At 42.8% G+C, this 27,421-nt stretch overlaps 1 protein-coding gene across 1 annotated transcript; it reads left to right on the top strand.

The window, feature by feature from the left end:
* CD302 (CD302 molecule) lies at positions 1–27,069 on the top strand. The gene is made up of 6 exons (XM_063429657.1): positions 1–253; positions 8,104–8,211; positions 10,601–10,723; positions 15,007–15,180; positions 25,268–25,294; positions 26,715–27,069. Exons 1-6 carry the CDS (start codon positions 172–174, stop codon positions 26,903–26,905), a joined length of 705 nt encoding a protein of 234 aa, XP_063285727.1. The 5' UTR covers positions 1–171; the 3' UTR covers positions 26,906–27,069.
* Positions 27,070–27,421: the final 352 nt, after the last annotated feature.

Below are 27,421 nucleotides of genomic sequence, written 5' to 3'. Positions count from 1 at the left end.
GTTTTCAGAGAAAAAAAAAAAGTTAAGTCAAACAGTATCCTGATCGCCTGCTGTTCAAGCTTGCTGACAGCCTCGCCAGAGGGAGAGTAAATCTGGTTCCACCAATAATTCAGAGGGGTCTTCCCTGAATTCATATTGAGCATCAAAGACTGAGCTGAAGACTGAGATTCGATGACGTCTGGGCTCCTGTTAACTCTCCTCTCTGCTCTCTGTTGGGCAGAACGATCTTTAGGCTCCAGAGTCAACAGCGATGGTAAGGGGGTTAAATATTAGGCAAGGACAGAAAGTATTTAGGATATTTCCGTTACTGTAGTGTTGATAACTGGCTGGAAAATACATTGCGAGGTTTGTCATGTCTGCGGGAACAAATATTGGTGCCATGCCAGGATCTGAATATGTGTTGGTATTTTATAGAGATTCAGATTATAACGGAAGAAGTGGTGTGGAAGGTTTTGATGTGTCTAGTTCAGGAATAATTCCTGGGTATTATTGCATAGGCCTGCAAATTATCCTATATCACTTTAACATTTCATTGCTACTCCCTGCCACATTCCAAAACAGTCCACACGAGACCTCCAGCACCCCCAGTCCCCCATCAGAAATGTAAAGTAGACAAAAATAAATCTGCCAACTCAGTCTGTTCAAGGCAGGAGATTTAATCCACCAATGTGTGAACCTGTCAATGTTTCAGTAATCAAGGGATCTTTTTCAAGTTTATAGGGCGTGCTGGTATTTATCTTTGTTTGCACCCACAGGCAGGGCTGGTGCTAGGATTTTTAGTTACACAGGCGAAGATGCATTTTGGCGCCCCTCACCCTCCTTTAAAAAAAAAATGCATCTTCACCTGTGTGTATTTCCTCCCAAGCCACAGGCATAATTTTTCAGTCACACAGGTACACTGTCATACAAACACAGAAATAATCATACAGAGACATACAGACACAGACATACATGCATACAGAGACATGAAGGCCATATAAAGACATGCATACATACAGAGGCATACCGTCATACAGGCACATACATACATACATACATACATACATACAGAGACATACAGGCATACATACATACAGGCATACAAAGACATGTATGCATACAGAGACATACCGCCATACAGACACATACATATTTACAGGCATACAGAGACATACAGAAACATACATACAAAGACATACAGGCATACATAAACATACATACGTACATACAGGCATACATAAACATACATAAGTACATACAGGCATACATAAACATACATACATACACATACATACAAACATACATACATACAGAGGCAAAACGTCATACAGACACATACATACAGAAACATGCATACAAAGACATACAGAGACACACAGACACATACATACATCCGTACATACAGAGACATAAAGGCACAGAGTTACACACATGCATACAGATACATACATGCTTGGATACAGAGACTTACATACATACATACAGACATACTTACATACATACATACATACAGAGACATACATCCATACAGACATACAGACAGAGACATACATACTTACATACATTCATACAGACAGAGACATACGGACAGAGACATACAGACAGACATACTTACATACATACAGACAGACAGACACATACAGACATACTTACATACATACAGACAGAGACATACAGACATACTTACATACATACATACATACAGAGACATACAGACATACTTACAGACAGACAGACAGACATACTTACATACAGACATACTTACATACATACATACAGACAGAGACATACAGACATACATACATACAGAGACATACATACATACAGAGACATACATACTTACATTTGTACAGTTCAAGCTTGTCCCCTGGGTGCATGCTCTGTGGAGTCCTGCAGCCCATCCCCATCACTGGGCGCCAGCCGCGCTGTGCGGTACACAGGGAGCAGGGATATGATGTCATATCCCCGCCCCTCCACACAGCCTGCGGCAGTTGTCAGACACCAGGATAGGAAGTGGGCGGGCAGAGGCTGGGCTCCGCAGGCGGGAATCTCTGGGCTCGGCCACGCTACAAATTGTAACTGGCTGGAGGGGAGCGCAGTGCGCTTTCCTCCTTCCGGTCAGCCTGACATTGCACCCCCAGGCCTGGTGCGCCCTAAGGCGGCCGCTTGGGCCGCCTTATGGTAGCGCCGGCCCTGCCCACAGGAATGTGACCTACGCCGTCACATTTGACATTAGTACCGTTATTTGATATTTGCACCAATGTATAAACCAGGGTCAACGCTACAGGGCTAGTGGATTATATTTGGGAAGGTAGAGGTTGTATAGAAAATATTACCACCATCTTAGTGGCTTAAGACTATATCTATTGTTGGACATTTTGGGTCATTATGTATGAACCTCAAGCTGTTGTTCAGTCTTAGTAAGTAAGGTTTTTTTTACATGTGTTTTCCAACTCAAGAAGGCATGGATGGATGGCAATAAAGACATGGATGGCAATAAAGTTCCTTTCATTATTTTTATTTTATTATTTATATAGCGCCATCAGATTCCGTAGCGCTGTATTATAAAATGTAATGCTACTACAATAATTTTATGACCAGATTAGTTGAATCAGATAGGACTGTTCTTGACCCCACTCCTTGTAATGCCCCACATAGAGTTAGGCTACTTCTGCACATCCATGCAGATCTCTTTACCATTCCTAGGTCCATGATATCAGAGCCAAGCTGATGAGTAGTGGTGACATACTATAAATTTTGTTGATGCTCCACAAGGAGCAAAATTTGCTAAATAGATATATATTTTTGGCTATGTTTTGTTGCTTGATCACTTGTGTTGCAGAGATATCTATTCATGCATATTTCTTTAATTCCCCTTCTAGTTTTGATGTTGTCCATATATCTTATATCAGACCCCAGCAGAGCTACTTTGTAAGGTGTGAGAAGTCACACATAAGTGGCCTGGAAGTCTGGTTTCAGTATAAACTAACTCTTTCATTTGCCATATGCAGGGCCAGATTTCATTTGCCAGACTGGGAATGCAAAGCAGCCCAGAAAAAAAAATGTATGCCAGCCCTATAAGTCATTGTGCCACGGTAGTATTTGCGTGTGAGTATGCATATATGTGTATATGTGTGTGTGTGTGTGTATATATATATATATATATATATATATATATATATATATACACACACATATATATACACACATACATACATACATATATATATACACATACACACAACACAAACACTACTGTGGCACAATGACTTATAGGACTGGCATACATATTTGATATATATAATTTATGTTTATGAATTAGAATTACTCAATCTAGGGTAGCAAGATGTGGCCATATTTAAAATGTTATAATGGGATATTTAACACTATCACTAAAAGATATATAAATATATATACTTTTATTATTGGTATGTTCCTTTTTTAATTATAAATAGTCTTTTCAGGGTAAAAAATTCAATTATACAGTAAGCATACTCACATGCAGGCACAGACAATCTCACTGACACAAGCACACAAGTTCACAGGCTCACAGACAGGCAATCTCATTGACACAGACAAGCTTACAGGTACAGACAAACTCTGTAACACACAAGCTTACTACAGACAAACTCACTGATATACACAAAGATGCTTACTACAGACAAACTCACTGATATACACAAAGATGCTTACTACAGACAAGCTCACTGACACACACAAGCTTACTACAAACAAGCTCACTGACACACACACCCAAGCTCACTACAGACAAGCTCACTGACATACATACATGCTTATTACAGACATGCTCACCGACACACATACATGCTTACTACAGACATGCTCACTGACACACACATACATGCTTACTACAGACATGCTCACTGACACACACATACATGCTTAATACAGACATGCTCACTGACACACACACACACACACATGCTTAGTACAGACATGCTCACTGACACACACATACATGCTTAATACAAACATGCTCACTGACACACACATACATGCTTAGTACAGACATGCTCACTGACACACACACATGCTTACTACAGACATGCTCACTGACACACAGATACATGCTTACTACAGACATGCTCACTGACACACATGCTTACTACAGACATGTTCAGTGACACACATACATGCTTACTACAGACATGCTCAGTGACACACATACATGCTTATTACAGACATGCTCAGTGACACATACATGCTTACTACAGACATGCTCAGTGACACACACATACATGCTTACTACAGACATGCTCACTGACACACATACATGCTTACTACAGACATGCTCACTGACACACATACATGCTTACTACAGACATGCTCATTGCAGACATGCTTACTGACACACACATACATGCTCACAACAACAGGCACATACACACACAGACACAAACAAGATCACTCTCACTCACTAGCTGCAGTATATTCAAAGTCTACCTGCCATTGCAGGCTGCTGCTGTGGTAGCCCTGGGAGGTGAGAACTTAATTTCCTGCCCTCCCCTTCCTTCCCTGAAGTCAGCAGCTTAAGATCAGAGGCGGTGCATGAGAATGGGGGTTGGGTTTGGATGCCAGAAAGCTCACTGCCTGCAGTGCTCCCTCCGGCCAACGCATCCTCAATGCGGCCGCACCGGCTCCAAGCCCCTCCCTCCATAATTCCTTCAAACTCTCACAGTCTGAGGGGAAAATTACAGATCTACCTTAGTTATAGGTATTAGGGCTCTCTCCCCGGCCCCAAGTGCTGCGGCCAGTCCGCCCCTGGTCCTTTGATATGCACAAGCCTTGTCCAATATCATATCCAAAAGAGACATTAATACCTATCTACAGATTAATACTCAAGCCTCACTTTTATCATATTTAGAATGGGACAAGCACAATCTTCCAATCAAGCCTAAACATGATTTGTGAACAAGAGGACACCACAGAATCTGTTCGGAAACCGAACAGAAGGGAATAATTCCATTCGAATGCAGGGAAACATTAGATGATACAAAGTATAATTAAGGGAACACGTACGAGGAGTCTCATCTCCCGTGACATTCACTTTGTACTCAATTTTGAAAATTGTCACTTTAGTTAATAATACTGAATATGTCTGCATGGGTGTCCCCTCTTTCTAAACCAGACAGCTTGGCTTCATAGGAGGGCTGGTATGGGGCACGTTGGTTCCAGCCTTGCTCACCATTCGTCTGCAGACTATATCCAGAGGTGGTGCTTTGCGATGTCTGTTAGCATAGTACTGCAGAAGCAAGGCAGCAGGCAAAGAATTGAACAGGGCCTGCTAGCCCTGTGTAGGTGTGTGCACGGTCTGGTGGCCCTCAGTCATAGTGGGATCACTTCCACCTGCCCATTGGAGGGACACTCCAAACCCCTAAAGCACTTTAGCTTGTTAAAATGCCTTGTGTGGAGCGTTGTTTTGTTTTGTTTTTAAATTTAAAAAAAAAAATTTATTTTTTTTTACAAAAGTTGTAGTCAATAGAAATTGGCACTTTTATAAATTAACCTTGGCTTTCTGTAGAATATTGTATATTCTATGTTTCTATTGATTATGTATGGATGTCTGAATTGACATAAGTAACAGATGGTATCACTGTTACAAGGCTTTCTTTGTCTGAGAACTCTGGAATGTGGATTGGGGGGTCTTGTCCTTATATGGCTAGGGTTATATTCTAACGTTATTATGGTCATATCTATATAGAATAATGAACAAAGGACCACAAGGTTTTTCTCATCCGGCTGTTCTCTAACTATGTAGACTAGCTCTCCCTTCAGAAGTCCAGCAATCAACATCTGCTGTTGAACATCCATTATCCTGTAACATACTTTGTTGTTTTATTAGTATTTTTGGTTAATATAGACGTATATTAACATTGCGAGCCTTTTACCCAAGAAAAAACATACATAAAAGACATTTCAATCATCCTGGAAAAACACACAGAATAAACTATTTTATTACACTTTCAGTCAGACAACTGATCCTGTTACATCCTGGTTTGATTAGCTCAGTGAAGCTAAACTGACGAGGCAGCAACTGCCCAAAGCACCTGCCTGAGCACTGAGCTGCATTGGGAAGTCTGTGATTGGACAGACACAGGTAGTCTTGGCAAGGCTAGAAGAGGAGGGCTTGCAAAGGCAGCAGACAAGAGATCAGTAGCTTTTACAAGCTGTTGTTAGATATAACCACATGAAAAATGCATAAATACATAGTTACGTAGTTACATAGCTGAAAAGAGACTTGCGTCCATCAAGTTCAGCTTTCCTCACATTTTTTTTTAACTGTTGATTCAAAAGAACGCAAAACAAATGCAATTTGAAGCACTTCCAATTTTGCAATAAACTAGGAAAAAAATTCCTTCTTGACCACAGAATGGCAGTCAGATTAATCATTGGATTAAGCAGTTATTACCCTATATTGAAAACTTGAATATTCTGTTTTTGCGTGTATGCATCTAGTTACTGTTTGAACATGTGTATGGACTCTGATGAAACCACTTCTTCAGGCAGAGAATTCCACATCCTTATTGTTCTTACAGTAAAAAAACATTTCCTTTGCCTTAGACAAAATCTTCTTTCTTCCAGTCTAAACGCATGATCTCGTGTCCTATGTAAAGTCCGGTTTGTGAATAGATTTCCACACAATGGTTTGTATTGGCCCCAGATATATTTGTAAAATGTTATCATATCCCCTCTGAGGCGACGCTTTTCTAAACTAAAGAGATTTAAATTTGTTAACCTTAATAATAATAATAATAATAATAATTAAAGGGACATTGGAGGTTGCCAGGAAGCCCCAGGAAGCACTTTTACCTCAAGGGGTAAACCAATTAACCCCAAGGTTGCCTCCAGCGGCGATGTCCACTCCTCCTCTGGCGGGAATTTTTTTCTGAATTTTCACTTTCAGGAAGCGTGGAGTGCCGGCAGGGGCACCGCTGATTGGCTGAGAGCAGTAAGCTGATGCTCTTAGCCAACCCATGACTCCCCATTCACTAAACAGATTTGGTATGAAGTGAAGAGGGTAGTGGATGCATGGAATAGCCTTCCAGCTGAAGTGGTAGAGGTTAACACAGTAAAGGAGTTTAAGCTTGCATGGGATAGGCATAAGGCTATCCTAACTATAAGATAAGGCCAGGGACTAATAAAAGTATTTAGAAAACTGGGCAGACTAGATGGGCCGAATGGTTCTTATCTGCCGTCACATTCTATGTTTCTATGTTTCTATAAGTGTTCCAGAGACCACTAGTCGTAGCGAGGAAGCTGACCTGGTGTCGGTACTCAGTCGGAGCACCGGAGCTCAGTTACATAATTCTATGCAAAAAATACATCTGTCATTAGCAGAGAGGCAACAGATGTTATGTGGTTCTGCCTCGCCAACACCACGCCTGCAAGGGGTTGTTTTAGGATCAGTTCCCTCCAAGTGTTCCTTCCACCTTCCTCCAGTAAAAGTTACTACAATTTAAAAAAACAAAATAATCCACTGCCTCTGTCCATCCACTCCTTTCCTCCCTCTCCTACCAGGCTCAGAGTGCACGCCAGTGAAATGGTCCAATGAAAACTTCTCTATGAGAAGCATTTGATTGCACCAGAGAAATTGAGTCTGTGATTTTGGATGGGGGTGAAAACCAGCAAGGGGAGCATTGCCCGCTGATAGATTTAAGGTAAGTTTACTATTTAATTTGCAGGTTCATAGGGGGAGAATGTAATGAGCAGTAGGGTGTTTTAAAGGTTAGAGTAACCCTTTAAGGAGACATATTTATGGTGCAACATTCAGCAAAAAGATTTCTTTTTTCTTTCTGCATAAACTAAGATTGGAACATGCAACAACCGCACTGTATTATAAAGGTCAAAACATATCAAATGTAAGTTCTGTTGGAGCCCATAGTGTCCCTTTAATTATCAGTACACAAAAATTTTAAATGGAAATTAAGATTATAAATTTGAAAATTTGAAAATGTAACACAAATGTGTTTTGTGATTTAACATGTTTAACGCGTGTTATAGTTCTGATTTTCTTTTAACATTCACAATCATTTCATTTTTAAAAAGTTACGGTTTTATCGCTTTCTACACTTTTTAAGATGTTCTGTTTTGTTTTGTTTGCAGAATGTCCATTTCCCGCCTGGGTCTATTATAACAATAACTGTTACAGCTTTCTGCATACGGCGTCTGACAGTTTATTGAATATTGAACGTGCGCAAGAACTTTGTAAAGGTATTATACAAGTAAATGTTAATACACAATATTGACACACATACAGATTACACACTATATTGGGGAAACATTAAGAATGACTGACCGTGATCCAGTAACCCGGCATGGTTCATTAGGACAAGTGTTTGTTTCCAAAATTGTGTCTTGTGATGGATTGAAAACTGCATTTTGTGGAAACATAAAAACCAAATGGCAAATGCTGGGTCAAAATAGATGAGAAATCCCTCCAATTCAGCCATAGGCGTGCGCACGGGGGGCACCCCCTAATCCCCGCATGGATCGAGGCCAGCAGGGGAGATCACAGGATCTCTCTTGTCGGTCCATGCAGAGCCGGCACGCCCTGCTGTGTGCCTCCATTGGCCGGTGGGGACATCAAAGCCGGTGGGGACATCTCCCTCACCGGCCCAGAGGCAGGAGAGGACCCGGGGAGCTCTAGCCAGCAGTTTCACCGGGTTCCTCTTGCGAACGCTCAAATCTCATGAGAGTGAACTCTAGCCCTGCAGGCTAGAGTTCACTCTCACCACTAAGACCACCAGGGATGGCAGCAAGGATCCCCACTCCCAGGCAAAAGGTAAGAAGGGAGGGGGCTATTTACTATTCTGTCCTCACCCCCCCCCCACCCACAATCACTCCAAACAAATTCACACACACAGCACACTATCAGCACTATCACACACTACCAGCACCCTCACACACACACACGGCACACTACCAGCACCCTCACACACACACACGGCACACTAACAGCACCCTCACACACACGGCACACTAACAGCACCCTCACACACACACAGCACCCTCACACACAGCTCACACACACACAGCACCCTCACAGCACACTACCAGCACTATCACACACATATGTATGGATATGTGTGTGTATGTATGTGTGTATATATAGATATATATAAATATATATATCTATATATATATACACACACACGTGGCATGTGTGTTTGTGCTTTAGGGTGCACACCTTAATGCAATAGGCTGCGCACGCCTATGAATTCTGCTATATTTCTATCTCATCTATTCTGGCCCAAATTGTGCATTACAGTATACAACTAACTAAATTGTTTACTGAATAATTCTTATATATATTTATGAGCGTTATACCTATTTATGGTATAGTTTTATATAATGTTTTGCTAGAAATGTTGTAAATGAACTGACCCAGTGATATCTGAGAAACATTGGTTGGTAATTTTTTTCTCACTAATTTTTTTAAGACTATATTTTACAAACTGAATTGTGAACTCAAGTTTATCACATTATTTTCCATACATTGTCATGTGCAATACCGTTTGTAAAATCTTAAAGTGGCATTGTCATGCCGAACTTACCTTTAATCGATTCCTCTTCTCTTCCTCTGTCAGGATCTGTTCTTCATTTCTTCCTATCTGCTCTAGATTTCTTTAAAACATAAGACAAAGTAGGGACTACTTTGTCTTCTGGAGGTTTCCTACGCTTGACCAGCTTTGACCAGCGAAGGAACAAAGTGTGCTCTGTTTCTTGTGGTCAAAGCAATTTCCCCACAATTCTTACCTTTCCTTCATGATCTTGCAATACTTCATATCATGTCCCTGCAGTCTCACTGCTCAATTCTCTGCCATTTAAGAGTTTGTTTATGCCCTAGTGACACCGACCTGCATGAGCATGTAACTTACACAGCCTTCCTAAACACTTCCTGTAAAGTGATATCTAATATTTACACTTCCTTTATTGTAAATTCTGTTTAATTTAGAATTACTTACCTCCTGCTCTGTTAAAAGCCTTCTAGGCCATGCAGGAGCCTTCTGTGTGTGATTAAAGTTCAATTTACAGAGCAGGAGATAAAAACGTCTAAATGAAAATGAAACAATGCAGCATGAACAATTAACAAGTGATTTTAAAGGGGCACTATGATGACAAACTTTTCCCCTTTTCTCCTATTGTTTCCTCGAAATCTGTTTTTCTTTTCTGATCTAGTTTTTTTTTTAAAACATAAGACAAAGTAGGGACTATTTTGTTTTGTGTGTTTTTCCTACGCCTGACATTCTCTGACACAAGGAGGAGCTTAAGTCAGCCCCATTTCCTGTCTCAAGGAAAACGTTTCCTACAATACTCCCTGTCCTCCTGGACACAGGAATTGAGCTTATTTATAAAACACCACATTCTGAGAGGTTGTGCAATGGGCCACAGAAGCATGGAGAATGTGGAGGATTTCTTCAATAGGAGAATTTTTCTGAGTTGGCTCTTTTGGCTTATAGTGTGCAATCCTCTTATCGGTTATCCCAATTTTTTGTTTCTGTGACTACACCTTACAGTGAATATATAATAAAAATACAGTGTAGTAAGGTGACTAGTATGGCGTGCTTTACGTTGTGATCTTTTAAAATCTATTTTTCAGATCTAGGTTCCAACATTATAAGTATCAACACTCAAGAAGAAAACAATTTCATATTGCATATGTTTCAAACAGAATGGAAAGGTCCTAATGGAATTCTGCTGGGTTTGTTCTACGATAGTGATGGTAAGTTTATAGTCACAATGTTTAGGACTAGACTCTCTCTGCAATGGCAAACAAAAGCTGAAGTTTGTTTAAATGGACACCCTAGGCATCCAGACCACTTCATCTCACAAAGTGGTCTGGGTGCCTTTTGCCCTCTGTTGTAACTCTGCAGGGTTTAACTGCCTCTAGTGGCTGTCACTCATACAGTCACTGGAGGCGCTTTTGAGGAAATAGAGTAAAGCTCCGCTATTTCTATCAGACACTATCCTCCCAATGCTTTCCTACGGGAAATCGACGATTTCGATGTCTCTCCCTGCAGCCTGCAGCCTGCAGCCGGCAGCCAGTGTAGTCGGCTGTCCTCTCCTGAGGATGTCAGGAGGAGGGGGCATGACTTCCAATGCTCTTCTCTGGTCTGGTAGCAGTGTAAATCACACCCCCTCCTCCTGACATCCTCAGGAGAGGCCGGCCGACTTTACTGAGTGCAGGCTGCAGCAGGCTCCTGATCCTGTCCAATCCCTCCCTGGCCCAAGGTAAGGGGAGGTGTGAATACCCTTCTTTCTTTCTTTTTGTAATTTTTAAATTCTTTATTTATGTTGACAGTTAAAGCATAGACATCTCGAGAGCATTTCGTAAATCGCAACATTTGACACATACATATTATACAGGGTACATCCATTCTTTCACCGTATATGCTTGCGGTGGCTGCCTGTCGTAGAGCCACCTTTCCCCTTGTACCGTATGTTTTTGCCATATCTAAACTCCCCGACATAGTTAGCTACATAGCAAGTAGAGATAGAAAGATAACAGTGTTAGCAGAACCGTCTAAGTATAGTAACATGTGTATCATGGCTATTGTACAAGTACGTATCCCATGTAGGAGTGTGCCCTCCACCTGCCGGGTCGTCTCTGAACCGACCATGTGCGCATGCCGCGGGTGCTTTGTGTGAAAAGAGCCACCGTGGGTTTCTCACCCACCGGCGTCTCGATAGCCCATGGAGTCACCCATTGCCGTCCCCGGCGTGTGATCTACCCCCTGCAAGCAGCAGGTAGGAGGCCCTAAGGGCCTAGGTGCAAGCCCCAGCAGTCACCTCTACGCTTTAAGTCGTGTTCTGGGTGTACTCCCCACTGCTCCCTCCGGGAGACTAATGTTACATATAGACAGAGAAAGATGGGAAAGATGGATAAGGTGGCAAGAGAAAGAAAGGTAAAGGGGGGGGGGGATTGTGAGGAGCATCGTCCGATTAATCCCCTGACCTACGGTCCCCAGGGCTGCTAGGTGTTTTAACCCAAGGGGCTATCTTCCCAGGGGGCCCATATTTTCTGGAACCGTTTTTGGGTGCCCCTGACTCTTGCTGTCAGATCGTCCATCAGGTGTACTTCCCTAATTCTGCTAATGACCCCCGCAATCAGTGGGATGGTCGGTTTAAGCCAATCCGCTGCCACAGCCCTCCTGGCTGCTAGAGTTATGTTATGTATGAGTTTTTGTTCGTGTCTAGTCCACCCATCTATTGTTCTGCTAAGTAGGTATACCCATGGGTCTAGGGGGGGAGCCCTGTTCAGTATCTGGGCCAGGAGATCTTTAATTTGTTGCCAAAAGCACGCTATCAGGGGGCATTCCCACCACATGTAAATATACGTCCCTTTTATGCCGCACCCTCTCCAACATACGTCAGTAGTGCTCTTTTTCATTTGATATAGTTTTACCGGAGTTGTGTACCAGCGTAGCATTGTCTTGATTGCTTGCTCCTGGAACGTTACGCAAACTGAGGATTTGTGGTTGGCCTCCCAGATCTCCTGCCATTCTATCCCTTCCAGCTGCTCCCCTAGGACCCTCTCCCAGTGTTTTGTGTATGTCAACTCTCCCCCTTCATTAGTGACTGAGCAGAGGTGGGAGGTACAGCCGAGTTATCAGACCCCTAGGCATATGGTCCTGAATGCAAATTTGTTCGAAGAATGTCATGGGCTTTAGGGCCGCCGCTCGGACCCATGTCTGTTTTACAAAATATTTTATTTGTAGGTACCGGAAGAAATCTGCAGGGGTGAGATGACCCTTCGTTGTAAGGCATCAAACGTCACTACCTCTGCATCCTGCACCAGCTGATGTATGCGCTGCAGACCTTTTCTCTCTAGGTTCCTAAAGTTGCGCGCTGCCATACCCGGAGGGAATGCTCTATTTCGTAGGTACGGCATCAGGGGTGATGGGGCCGATGCCAGCCCGTGTCGCTGTTGCGCTCCGTCCCACACATGTATAGAGTTCAGGATAGCTGGGCAAGTCGATCTAATGATCGGTCTGTGGTCTTTGGGAACCCATATGAGTAGCTGTGGAATGTCAGCCCCCACCATCAATGACTCCAAGTCCACCCATTTCCTCTCTCCGGGTGGTGAATGCCATAGGGCTACCTGCGACAGTTGTGTCGCCATGTAGTAGCTGTACAGGTTGGGCAAGCCCAGTCCGCCTCTGTTTTTTGGCCTGTGCAATAAATGTCTTGAGATCCTGTGGCGTTTGTTTTGCCACACGAAGTTCCCTATTGCTTGTTGCAAGGGTGCTAGATGTGTCTTGGAGACATGAATGGGCAGAGACTGGAAATAAAACAATATCCTGGGTAGGACATTAATTTTGACCGCATGAATCCTCCCTATCCAGGAAATGGGCCTGTCGGTCCAGGTCTCTAGTTCCCTGATGAGCTGTCTCAGGAGTGGCGTATAGTTCTGTGAATAAAGTTGGTCAGGGGCTGCCGTCCTTTCTTTTTTTTTTTTAAGAAGCCCCACCACTACCCCTGTCCCCCCTCTCAGCTCCTGACCCCCATCACAGCCCTTGTGTCCCCCTCTCTACAGTTACTGTTCCCCTCTATAGCCTCTGTGTCCCCCTGTACAGCCGATGTCGCCCTCTCTATAGAAGCTATAGCAGCTATATATGCTATAGCATACCCCTGTCCCCCCTCTCAGCTTCTGTCACCCCCCTTTTAGCTCCTGTCCCCCGCTCAGATCCCCTGCCACCTTCTCAGCCCTTGTCCCCCTCTCTACAGCCAATGTGCCCCCTCTATAGCAGCTGTCCCCTCCCTCAGCTCCTGTATCCCATCTTAGCCCCTGTCACCCTCTCAGCCCATGCGCCCCTCACAACAGCCCTTGATCCAGGTAGGAGATTGAGAATGTGTGATCAAAGTTTTGAGTAAAGAGAGGATTGTAAGAGGCTGAAAAACCACTTATAAGCAACTAGATACTGTCTATAAGCAACTAGATACGGTCTCCCCTCCTCCTACCTGTCGGCGAGCGGCATCTCCTCTCCGCCGCTCGCATCCGTCACGCCTCCCAGCGGCAGCATGTATAACGCTGCACGCTGGAAGGTTGTTGATTTATGCAAACGCCGGGGTCACGTGAGTGACCCGGCGTTAAAGCAACAGTACCACAATCACAGTGGGAGGCTTAGATATCTCCCACGTGTGATTGTTAATTCTGATTGGAAGTTATCCAATCAGAATTTAACCTAGGGTATTTATACTCACCTTTCCTGTTCCTTCCTGCCCTGTTGTGGTCTTTGCTGTATAGTATTGATTCTGAACTTGTGATTTCTGGTTACGTACTCTCTGGCTTGTTAAACTGACTTTGTGACTTTCTCCTACCCATTGACCTCGGCTTGTTTATCGTTATCCTGTTTTCTGGTTCCCCTGACTCGGCTTGTCTCCTGACTATTCTGTGTGTGCTTAGCCCGGCCACTCTAAGGTCCGGTACGGCATCTTTTCTGTGTGTGTGTGTGTGTGTGTCTGTTAGCGTGTTGGGTTCCCGGAATCGTGACAGATACAATGCATGTGTGATTATTGTAAAATTATATTTGCTGATTCAGCATCCCAAGGACCTCATACATCATCACAGGTTCTAAATAAAGTCTGCATGAAATCATTATGATTCATGGCTGGACTGTTTCTGTGCTACATTTTTCCTATAATGCTCAGCAAGCATTCAGGAGTAAGAGTCTATGTATATATACTGAAATATAGTTAAATATAGTTTTTAAATGAAATTCCTTCATACAAACTCACTAATACTACTGGGTAAGCATAGTGAACTGGTAGACTCATCCTTCTCTTGCATTTGATAGTCATATTACTCAGTGAAGTGTGAAAAGTTGAAAACTATTGATACCCTACACAAACTGTATGCATTTTTTTATACATGTATTCCATTTTTTTTGAGTCTGCATTTATTAAATGTCCCAAGGCCTTTTGACTAACTTGCCCTAAGATGGAAAAAAATGACAGCATGCCCTGTAGGGATTTCACTAAAATATTAAAATATTTTATTGACAGACGACACTCTGAAATGGCTTGATACATCTGAATTTACTTATACAAACTTCAAAGAGGAGCAAACTGACATGGGTTTGATCACATGTGCCAAGATGGACACATCGACTGGTCAATGGGATCTTATCAGCTGTGAAGACTTCAATCAAGCTGGAACATTATGCAAAACAAAAGCAAGTATGTAAAAAACAAAAAAATGCATATCAAAAGCTATACGTAAGTCAAAATACAACTGGACCAATGTCTTAGTTAGGCCTAAAATGAAAATCTGGAGTCTGGACTATTGATTGACTTTCAGATATGTGTGCATGGCCATTTCTTGCAACATCTTTTGAAAACAGGCATCATGTCACATGATGTAAAATATACGCCTGTGTTCTCATTGTACAAGCAGAGCTTCTTTGATAGTACCCAACTACCCAATTATTTTTTTTGCACAGATAATGTGATCTCTGGCAAACTTACCTGCCAGAGGTTGATGGAAAGACGGTAGCACCAATGAGTTTGTATATCTATCCCCAGATATATCCTCAAGTAGATGCCGTCTGAAGGATCTTAGAGTTAAAATTTTAAATAAAATTGCTGAGCCCACAGAAGTGGCAAGCATACTTTTAAAAGTAAATTATCCTGCACTTTTTTTTTTCTCCAGAACACTGAATACATAATTAGCCTTTCATTTACAAACATGACTTTATTGGGAAAAGCTATTTATCATGGCAGCATCACTCATGGGTAGCTCCGCCCCTAACCAGATCAAGACAGGATAAACCAATTAAAAAAGAGAGAAAGAATGAGGCTGGAGGCATAAACGGTCCCTCCTCCTTCCATAGCTCAGTCAAGTTAAAAAGAAAGAAGGGTGGGTGACTGATGCTGCCATAATAAGTAGCCAGGAAAAGAAAATTACTAGGTAAGTATGTAATTCAATTTTCCTTATTCCTGGCTAATCATGGCAGCATCACTAATGGGTAATACCCAAGCTGAAAACCTTAAAAGGGAGGGAAGACAAATTAAATAGACACAGACTAACATTGCTGCAAACTATATCTATTTTTTATTATGCATGTTAACTGCAGATAAGACTCCTCTCCCAAAGGAAGTAGACTTAGAGTAAAGGCCCAGTTTGTAGTGCTCAATAAAGTTTGTTAGAGTGGACCAAGTAGCTGCCCTGCAGATGTCATCCGGAGGAACCTCTGACCAATTAGCCCAAGATGTAGCCAGGGATCTGGTAGAGTGAGCTCTGATCTTGGCCTGAGGAGTCAGCTTGTTCTGAAGGTAGGATTCTGTTATGACAGAAGCTATCTATCTCCTTAAGGTAGAGGCTGCTTCACCCTTACGAAGGCCAGAAAGAAGGACAAATAATTTTTAGTTTTTTCTGAAGTCAGAAGTAACAGCAGTCATTTAAAATGCTTTTCAGGTGGTACACCACCCCAGTAAAACAATTCTGTATGCAGATCACTTCCATAGATTTATGCTGGCACGGTTGCGGGGAACAAGGCACCTATGTGCACATGTGGTGGACTTGCCCTTCAGTACAGGCCTATTGGTCTCAAATCACCAACCTAAGCTCGAACATAATGCAGAGATCATTACAGTAAGACCCATGGGCCTGCCTCCTCTCCAGGCCAACAGAAGGCCTTACACGCCCAGAGCAACAACGATTAAACATGGTATACTTGGCAGCCTGCAGGGCATTGGCACAAAAATGGCTATGCCTGGAAACACCCCCCCATGGCTCTTAAACCTTGTTTATGTGGCCCGTGCCAGACTTTGAGTTTGACATGCTTTGTGTAGATAATCACAAGCCTTTGCCACTGCCCATTTTTTAAAGGTTTCCCAAATTCTGTAATAGCAGGCTGATGTTAACGGTTTCCTTGCCTTCAGGAGAGTAGTAATCACTGCTTTGGATAGTCCCTGGTTTAGGAGGGATCCCCTTTCAATAGCCAGGCCCCCAGATTCCAGCTGGATGGGTTGGGGTGAGTCACAGGACCCTAGATGAAAAGGTCCGGGGATATTGAAAGTAACCAAGGATGGGTCAGAGACATTCTCACGAGAAGGGAATACCAAGGTCTCCTTGGCCAGATCGGGATAATGGCTATCACCTTTCTTGATTTTTTTCAGTACCCGAGGAATCAGAGGCAGGGGAGGGAACACATACCCCAGGTTGAAGTTCCAAGGATGGGAAAGGGCATCTCGACCCAAAGCTAGAAGGTCATTGGTAACCGCTACGGAATCTGTTGGCGCTATATAAATGGCAATAATAATAATAATAATAATTGGAAAGGGAAAAGTAGCTTGTCATCTGAGCATTCCTTCTGTTCCATTAGGTCTATCTGGCATATGCCCCATCTCTTCCTTCAGAGCCTGGAACACACTGGGGTTCAAGCTCCACTCACCTGGTAGTATTTGAGTTCTGCTGAGAAAATATGCAAGATTATTTTCTGTCCCTGGGAGGTAGACCGCTTTCATCCCCTTGACATGAACTTGCGCCCAGGACATCAGTGGAGTAATTTCTCGTAAGAGAAGTTTTCTTCTTGGGCCTCCTTGGTGATTTATGTATCCAGCCACTGCTCTATTGTCCATCCGTATGGATATCCAAGGGCTCTAAAGTGCCCCATGGAGTCTCCGTAGTACAATGTATATGGTCCTCAATTCCTGCAGGTTTGAGTGAAGGTACTTCTCTGATGGGTTCCAAGTGACTTGAATCCATGTAGATTCCGTGTGAGCACCACAACCTGTCATGCTCGCATCTGTGTTGACAATTTGCCAAGGCGGATCTTCTAAGGGAAAACCTCTCTGTCTCGCTGTAGCCACCATACCAACTGATCTTTTACTATTTGTGGAATTTGAATCATTTGATTCCAGTTGCTCCGATGGAAGTTTAACTGATTCAGGAAATTTAATTGGATTGTTCTTGAGATCCATTGAGCCCAACGGACTAATCCTATGGTTGAAGTTAGTGATCCCAGAATGCTCATGTACTCCTTGGCTGTTATGGAAGATTGGGGGAGGGCCGAGAGAATCTTGTTTCCCAGTCTGCTCATCCTCTCTTGTGATAGAAAGACCCTTGCTACTTTGGTGTTGATGTAGGCACCCAGGAAAGTTGTGTGTTGGGATGGATTCAGAGAAATCTTCTCCTTGTTGATAATCCAACCGTGTTCTGTTAGACAGTTCAGGGCTTGTATAGTGTGATGAGAGGAATCCTGAAGAACAACTATTAATATGTTGTCTAGATAGTGACATATGACTAGACCTTGTTGTCTTAGATGTGCTATAAGAACCACTAAGATTTTTGAGCAGGTCCTTGGGGCAAGGTTTAAGCCAAAAAGAAAGGCCTCTGAATTGGAAATGCTGTCCTAATGTGTGAAATCGGAGGAACTTGCGATAGAGAGGGTAGATGGGAACATTGTAATAGTAATATGCATCCCTCAGGTCTATGGATGTTAGCCAATCTCCTCTGTTGATGTTGGGAATAATAGTGGATATGGATTCCATCTTGAATGATAGGCGTTTAAGAAATACGTTGGTGTTTTTTAGATCTATAATCAGTCTCCATTTCCCGTTGGGTTTCGGGCCAAGAACACTGTCGAATAGATGCCTTTGTATCTTTCTGAAAGGGGTACATTGGAGAAGTAGTTTTTTGACACCTGCAATCAAGGCTTCCCCTTTTTCTCCCGAGGGTTTTCTTGACCTTATGAAGGAGTTGATTGGAGGAAAAGAGTCAAATTTGATTCTGTAACCTTGATCTAGGATGGACATGACCCATGCGTCTGAAATATTTGTGACCCAGAGAGATCGAAAATGTTGAAGTCTTTCTCCTAAGTGTTCTGTATGGGCCTGTAAACCTTCATAAGATTTTTGAAGGGACTCTAGATCATCTCCCTCTGTTGGTTTTAGAGGAAGAGGAAGGAGGCTGGTAGGATCTCCAACATGCATATCTGTTATATTCTTTCCCTGGTCGATATGATCTATTGTCTCGAAACCTATCTTTCCATGAGGTCGAATATGGGTTTCTCTTCACTTGAGGTAGGAAAGCTTTCTGCTGTCGGCAGCTTTGTTGGATGGCCTTATTGAGGACTTTTCCAAAGAGGAGGTCACCCTGCAAGGGAAGAGCACAAAGGGAGACTTTTGAAGAGTAGTCAGCTCCCCAAGAGTGTAGTCACAGTGCTCTTCTGGCTGAAACAGATATTGCCATGCTTTTGGCAATCAGCTTGGATATATCCAGGGATGCTTTGGAACGGAAATCTGCTGCGTGTCTAAAATCCAGAAGGTGTTCTCTTCTTACTCCTCTTTAGATATCTTCTTCCCGGTTGTCTAACCAAACTTTCATAGCTCTGGACAGGGTGGTAAGAGCTATGGCTGGGTGTCAGGCTGAGCCCAAAGACAGATAGGCTTCTATTAGGTTGACATCCAGGCTTTTCTCCATTGGTTCCCTTAAATATGCCATGGAGTCAATGGGAAGCGTAATACGTTTCACAATTTTTATTACAGCCACATCTATTTTGGGGATTTCAGTCCAAGTCTTGCAATCCTTGGAGGCAAAGGGATATATACTCTGATTCTTATTTTTAAGGGTAACTTTCTTCTCTGGTCTGGCCCATTCATTAAGGATCATATCCTTGATAGAAGGATGCACTGGAAATGAGGGTTTGGAAGATGAGGTCTTCAAAATATTTGTCAGAAGATTCTAGGTATTCTGTATTTTTGCCCTGTAATTTTAGGGTATGCCTTATTAGGAAATTAAGCTTCTCAACAGAGAGAACATTTTGGAGTCTAAGGATTTAGGGTTTACTCCGTATCCTCCTCCTCTTCATCAGAAATATGCTCGAAGGAGTCCAGCTCAGATTCAGATGATGTAAAAGAGGATTCAGCACTATGACGTTTTCGTGTGGAGGTATGTTTTGTAGAAGCCTTGAAGCATTCAGCTATGGCTTTGGATATCCAGGTTTTAAGTTCTTCTTGAGAGGAACGTTTCCTGGGCTGGATGTCTGCCACTTCTGACATACAGGTGAGGCATACATTTTTACCCTCTATCACAGTCTTGTTGCAGGCCAAGCAGCGATTAGATATTTCCTGGGGGGATCTATCCTGGCTCATACTTGGGCTGCAAAATAAGAAGGGCCATGTAAGTGACTATGGGGCCCATATGGCAATCTTTTAATCCCCTTATATACATAAAAATGTTGGCTCACCTATGTTTCTTTGAACCTGAGGAGACAAAGGGAGAAGACATCTACAAAAATGAATAAAGGAAGGGGGCGGGGCCTGACCTTAGAGCGGAGAGGAAGCTTGCCTCACCAGCTCCTGAAGCCTGGGGCACAAAAAGCAGATTTTCGATGCCTAAACGGCACTAAAATGACACCCACAGGCCACCAAGCGACGGGTAACACCGGGACGCACACACAGACACCACCCAAGCAACGATACCACACATGCGTACCTGAACCCACAGCAAGGCCTACCAGCATGGCGGGCACGGGGAAGATGGGCGCTTTCCTGCTGCCTGAACCAGCCAGAGGCAAGACTCAGGGCCCTCGTTCTCTCCCCCCCCCCCCCCCCCCCTGCACCGGCGGGGGTTATCCCGGTCCACCCCCTCACGATCCCCCTGGCAGGAGACAAGCGGATGGACCGATCGTGCAGTCTGGAGGTCGCTGCTGTGGCCGACAAAATGGCTGACGGCGCACATGCCTCAACCTTCCACAAAGTCAGTAGAGACACGGAGCATCGACTCACACGCATATTCGATGCCTTTTGGGAGCAGCTGGAAAAGCTCACTTGGCCTCCAGAACCGAGTACCCAACCAGAAAGCACACCACAAGGCCCGATACGAGAGGCTCAAGAGTGGGTCCCGGCACGCACCGCCCAGACACCAGAGGCCTGGAGCCACGACAAGGGCAAAAGCAGCCAGGCAAAGCACACCAAGGGGACTCCCACAGCGCACCACAGAAAACCACCTCGCCTCCCGGCAGCGACCCAACCTACGAGGGGCAATGGACAGCACATCCGTGCAAGCAGACCTTGAGGCCTTAAATGGCGGCAGCAAGTTTCCACAGTCATAGCTACAGCCAACGCTTACACCGACAGGTGGGACCCGCATACGGAGCCACACTATATTTACCAGGAAGGTCGCCTGCCCACACAGAGACACTCTACCCCCACACAGCTGGACCAAGGGGACTGCGGCACGCACCATCGCTGCACCTAACAGCACAGCAGGAACACATCCAGCCCCAACAGGGCATCGGCTGAGCTAAGCAGGACTGGGACTCAATGTCAGGCTAAGTGCCCAATGCCCCTTTAATGCCCTAGATGAACCCACACAACCGTTTACATGCCATTGTCACTCACTGTCCTGTCTACTCATATGGGGACCACAAGAGATCAAGTGATTATTCACAAAGCATATCTGTGTATAGCCTCGCTCATCCTCACACTAGTTACATAGGTTAACCTTCTAAGTTATTCATTACTATGTTATGCACAACAAGTCCTCTCACACCACATGCACTCTACAGAGTGGTAGCTCGTCAGCTATGTTCAGCCTATATCACATATGTTCCTACCCTTGTGTATCTACTTATACATAAAAACTGGTGCACGTACTTATGAATACCCCACTGTTACAGATGTTTCACCCATGCAGGAGGATTGCCTTTGGGGTACCTCACGCGTGTATGTTATATTTGAAATGCACTGCAAAAATTAAACATTTCAAAAAAAAAAAAAGGAATAAAGGTTGTGAAGTGAGAAGATTTGTATTCCTGGCATTTATTTATAACCTATGATTATACCGGTTAGTAGATCATAATATAATCTTACCTTAAGTTGAGTAAAAAATTACCCAGGCAGTACCGAAGATAATTCTTTAGGAACAGAAGTGCTTGTCACTTAAAGTTACAGGTTTCCTGACGAAACTTAAAGAAGGGAAATTTGCGCATGTGCAGATCGTTTGGAAGAACGCCGAGCTGATCGTGCCCCCTCTCTAGTTCAGTTGTCACCAAAATGAGTAAACAGGTATAAACAAACTGAAAAGAAGAAGCTGAGTGGAATGTACTAGCACAGTGCATCCACAATCGGCTTCTAAACCCTGAATGAATATGCTCCGTCAGTGTGTCTATGCCTGATTGCTTTTTTGAGCTTAATAATCTTACCAACTCCTAAACAAAAAGCCTGCATAGCAACTACTACCTTACTTGGGAGTCACACCCATATATTCTCCTTACAACAACTTTGTCTAGTCAGTTTTGTTTTAATGAACGACATACTATTCGCACGCTTGGCAAGGGTTAAATCCCTCAAGCGTTTGAGTTGGCTGCCACTCAAGGTCCCGGCCCCTCCTCCTTGGGCGGTCCTACGCCCCCCTTCGGGTGGGCTGGCCCTAACAGGGTTTAAAATAAGGCGCCAACCCCATAACCGGTTAGCTCTTGACAAAGGCGCATGTTAGCGCCGAAACGCGCGTTGAGCGATCACCGACTCTAACGTTATGTAAAACTGTCCTACTGAGGACCACTATTATACCTCTGAGCACTATCGACTTTAATTTCATTTAATTTAAACTGTCCTACTGAGGACCACTACTATACCTTTGAGCGATTTCGATTTAATTTAATTTAACTGTCCTATTAAGGACCCATACGCTATTCTATTTAAGTATTGAGCGGTAGCGATTCTAAGTGTAATGACAATGTCCTACGTCTCGTAATGCTATCGAGTTAAGTTAAATCAGATTGTCCTACACAGGACCTCTACGACATTTTTACCTATTTGAGCGATGCTGTGATTAGCTGTGATTAGTAAATCTGGGGATTGTGCTATGCGGGGAATCCTCTAAGGCTTGCACGCCTAGTTTCTGGGTACTGGGAATGAAGGGGTTATCTCGCTCTTATCCCGATAACCTCGGGCTACAGACAGGCCTCTTACTCTCGTTAAACACACCGATAGTACGCCTAGCTTCTGGGTACTAGGACCGAAGGGGTTACCTCACTCCTATCCCCACTACCTCGGGCTACAGACAGGCCTCGTACTTTCGTTAAACCCACCGATAGATATGTTACCACATGGGAATTTCAACATAAGTATACTCCCGCTGTGGTCTTTTACTTTTACTTGTGGGTGCACTTAGTGGATTGCTAAGAGTTACTGTCAACTAGGTTTAATAGGTCCAGTGTGAACCACAGAGCGCTATACCACTCCAACCTGGACATTTGGCTGGTGTCTCTAAGGGTGACAAGAGGTGTATAGGCACCAATCATTTGCTATCCACTCTCGATCCTCCCCTTATACCTGAATACCTGCCTTGGACTCTATTAACCATTAGTTGTACTTACACTAGGGACACCGTCAGCACTTGTTAAAAGTGCTAGTCTAAATGACAGTGTTCTCCCTAGACTCTTTAACGAGTCCTTCAATTCACTATCATTAAACGCTGTCACTTATCCCCTATACTTTATATGGTACTCAGGGAGTTATCTACGTTATACTGGGCATGACTCATACATACTGTATCCATTTAGTAGCTGCCTAACAGAGTTTGAACAGCTACATTGTAACACAGTGTCTATATTGCGAGTATGTCTCAGTAGGGTCTAATTACCCTACTCCCTCACATTTATCTATCTCGGCATTGCCCATATAGTAGTCTATCTACTTTTTACTCCACTTCTATTTCCCTTAAGAGGGTTAATAAAGATTTATTATTTTTCTACTATTTTTCTGTAAATAATGTAAATAAGTTCGTTCTTAAGCTCCCTTTCACAGCATTGTATTGCCACACACTGACGGAGCATATTCATTCAGGGTTTAGAAGCCGATTGTGGATGCACTGTGCTAGTACATTCCACTCAGCTTCTTCTTTTCGCATTTTTTTGGGTTATGCCCTTTACTCCCTTCAACCACCTACAACTCCAGTGGAGCGATCACCTGTGGGTCCTCCACTGCTGTTGTATTATTTATAAACAAACTGAAGTTAGCCTGGGAGTCCCTTTGAAAGGAAACGAACACTGCGGCATTTGTATGGCACAATTAGACAAACACAGAGAGGGAAACACTTACCCGAATGCGAGCCATAAGAACATGAAACTCCCGAACAAGGGATTCCGCCGACCCATGAGTACACGAATTGAGGAAAAGGTAGAAATAGGAGAAAAAACTCCTGAACGAAAAGGAGAAAGGTCTATCTTCCAGATTGCCTCTAGGTTTTCTAGGGGGAATATAAAAAGGCTTCTGAATTTCCAATAGAGCCATAGTCCTCAGCATGTTGTATGGTCATCCACATAGCAGATGCAAATAATTAATTTGAATCTGACCCAGTTAGTCCTGCTCATGCAGGCTATTTACTGGGTCTTAAGGTACAGAGAAGCTGAACTGTGCCTGGGAGACCCATGGTGCACATGGGAAGGTGGCCAAAAAGAAAATTGTTAAGGTATAAATATTAACATGTCTTGTCCAGTTAAGGACAGGAAAAAAGACTGAGGTATGGAAGGAGGAGGTACCTTTTATGCCTCCAGCCACATTCTCTCTCTTTTTATTGGTTTATCCTGTCCTGATCTGGTTAGGGGCAAAGTTACCCATTAGTGATGCTGCCATGATTTGCCAGGAAACTCAGAATGGTCTGGAGGGACCCCATATATGAATACAAAAGATGGCACTTTATGCTCATATCCAAAAATGTTAGGCTGGCCCTCTTGGTTTCCAAACTGTTCAAATTCATGCTGAAATTAGGAACATAGTATAATTGGCCAAGGTTCCTCGCTAGTGTGCAAATGAATGATGTGCTTCGTTATTGTATTGTAAGAGACAGGCTGTGATGAAATGCACACCATCACTACCCATACAAACTCTACGTAAATTCAACAGCAACAAGATGACTGCATGCCCAATCCGGCTATACTTCAGTGCTTATTGCAATGTGCAGTTTACACATTTTAATGAAGTGAAATTAATTCTCTTTATGAGGTCTTAATGGAAGTTCCAGGGCATCCTCCAGAATTGTGAAATACATTGAAAACAGTTTGGTTAATATAAAAAACCAAACAAAAAAAAAAAACACTTGAGCGACTGATGGCACCATAACCACACAATTTTGTAGTGGTTATGGTGCACAGAAAACCCCTTTAAACATGTTGAATGTATCTGTATATAGGTCTTACTGGTACCATTTAAATGCAAACCATGTTAACAAAATGTCAAGAGAATGTAAAGGTGGTTCCTGAAGATATTAATATGAATTGTATAATTGAAATAATTGTTAAATGTTTTATTATTTTAGGTAAACAGAGAGCACCGAAACAAGCTGGTAAGTTTTTACTGCTGAAAGAAAAAGAAAAAATCTAAAAAATAAAAGCGCAGTTTAGTAAATATAAAACTAATAAGAGGAATGGTCAAACATGTTAATGAATATCATGAGTCTGGTTACTGGCCCTTCGTCTAAACAAGAGATTGTTAAGGTTTTCTCTCGCAGGCTTGAATAAAACCAACAGTGGCATTGACTGTTTGGAATAGACATTCTAGTTTCTCTACAACCCTTTTAATGGAAACATACTGTCTCCAACCTTTCATAATGGACACCCTTTCTGTGAATGTTAAAATGTCTGTCACTTTATTCGAAGCCACACACTATAGTCTGTTTACTAAACAGAAAACTGTGGTGACTTTAAACCGGAATTTTAAAATGCAGGCGGAAAATAGAAAGCTATGACTTGGCTGGCTTTTATATTTAGCCTTAATGTTTTAGATTCACAGTCTAATCAGCACAGTGTTTATTCACCAAGCTGCAATGTGATTGGCAGATTACGGATTTGCATAAATTCAACTCCATTATACACACGTTGCCTAAATTTTGCTATTCACGTTCAATTTACAACAGAGTTTATGGACTGACCACCTCCCCAGAGTGGAGGGGAAAACTGGTCTTTGCGCATCTATCCTTTCCTGCTTTATCATAAGAGCAGCCTGCTCTTAGGGGTCATATAAAGCCTTTTCACTATTTTCCATACTTGTGCCTAAGAACTTCTCTGGGACGCTCCCACCCTCCCCTAGTAGAATTCCCCGTCCCCAGCTAACCTCCAATTTAGTACCAGCACTTTTAGCATACAGCTATACAAAAATAAAAGTAGCACAATCCTAATCTTCCTAGAGAGCACAGAAATTAGGATCTAACCCCATGGACAATCAAATCTTCAATCTAAAATCCTTTAAGAGATCTATGACAACATACCTCAATACAGAATGCGCCTGTCATGGTTGACCACTTGTTACACGATGTGTGTATCAAGAAATCTCAATGTATCCCTCCTGGCAAAATATTTGATAAATAAAGCCTTTTCACTAGTTAGTATACATAAATAAAAATCCCTTCCAAATTACTTTTCAACAAGGCATCATTTAGGTTTAGGTTAGATTTAGGTTACAGCAGGCAGTGAGTGTTTGGTTGCAGATCACAGTGGACTGCTCTGGATCAGCCATGTCACTAAGATGGAGTGCTTGAGTTACAAGTGCCAGGGACCAGTAAAGGACCTGCACCTAACAGAGGTACAGACCATATGAGCACAGGACGTACCCTTTAATCTCCCCATCAGCTACTTGAAGCTGTGATTTTGGTGAAATTATATTCGGAATCTCCAGATTGAATTCCACCAACCCCACAAAAAAAAAAAAAATTTAAAAATAAAATTAAAGAAACATTGCTTACTTTATTATATTGGACTCTCTTGCAGATCAAAGAGTCTTACCAATTGCTTTGATTATGTCTATAACTCTTCTTGTACCACTGCTATCGGCTGCTCTCCTTGTGTTGTACAAAAGGACACTCTTTGGATTTACAAGAAATGTAGCATCATCACTACAAGTTACTCCATACAGCGACGAGATTGGATTAGTAGGAGGCATTGAAGAGGATTCTGCCTAATATCTACCTCTTCACAAAAATAGCTTGACTGCATGTGTATTTCTAAGCAGGTAAAAATACAATGACTAAACAGTGGCTAATATCTGCAGTTAGAACTGAACAGCCTTAACACCATGCCATTTGTGAATATGCAATTTATGATAAATTATATTTTAACAATTCTAGCTAGCTTGGACTTCTGTTCATACAGAAATTTAAGTTCTGGTTCTTGATATCTGCTGGATTTAACAGCCTTTAAGATGCTTTACCAGTAAAATACACATCCAACAAACCGATTTTGAGTTTAGCAGTTAACCAAAGCCACAAAGTATGTCTCTAGGGATTTGGTTATTGCATTCTGAAATTGCACAGCAAAAAGGTAAATCCGATTTATGACAGCCAAGATCTAAAACCAGAATGGAATGAGTCTGCAGTCTTATTGGTTTCCATGGTGACTGCCCCACATTTATAAAAATGGAACGTTACACACCATTTTACAGATGTCCTCATGTTTTAGACTGCAAGTGCATTTGAGCA

This window comes from Pelobates fuscus, chromosome 8 (assembly GCF_036172605.1).
Source record: "Pelobates fuscus isolate aPelFus1 chromosome 8, aPelFus1.pri, whole genome shotgun sequence".
Lineage (NCBI taxonomy): Eukaryota > Metazoa > Chordata > Amphibia > Anura > Pelobatidae > Pelobates > Pelobates fuscus.
Note: the sequence above shows the minus strand (reverse complement) of the source record. Positions and strands in the feature narration are given on the sequence as shown.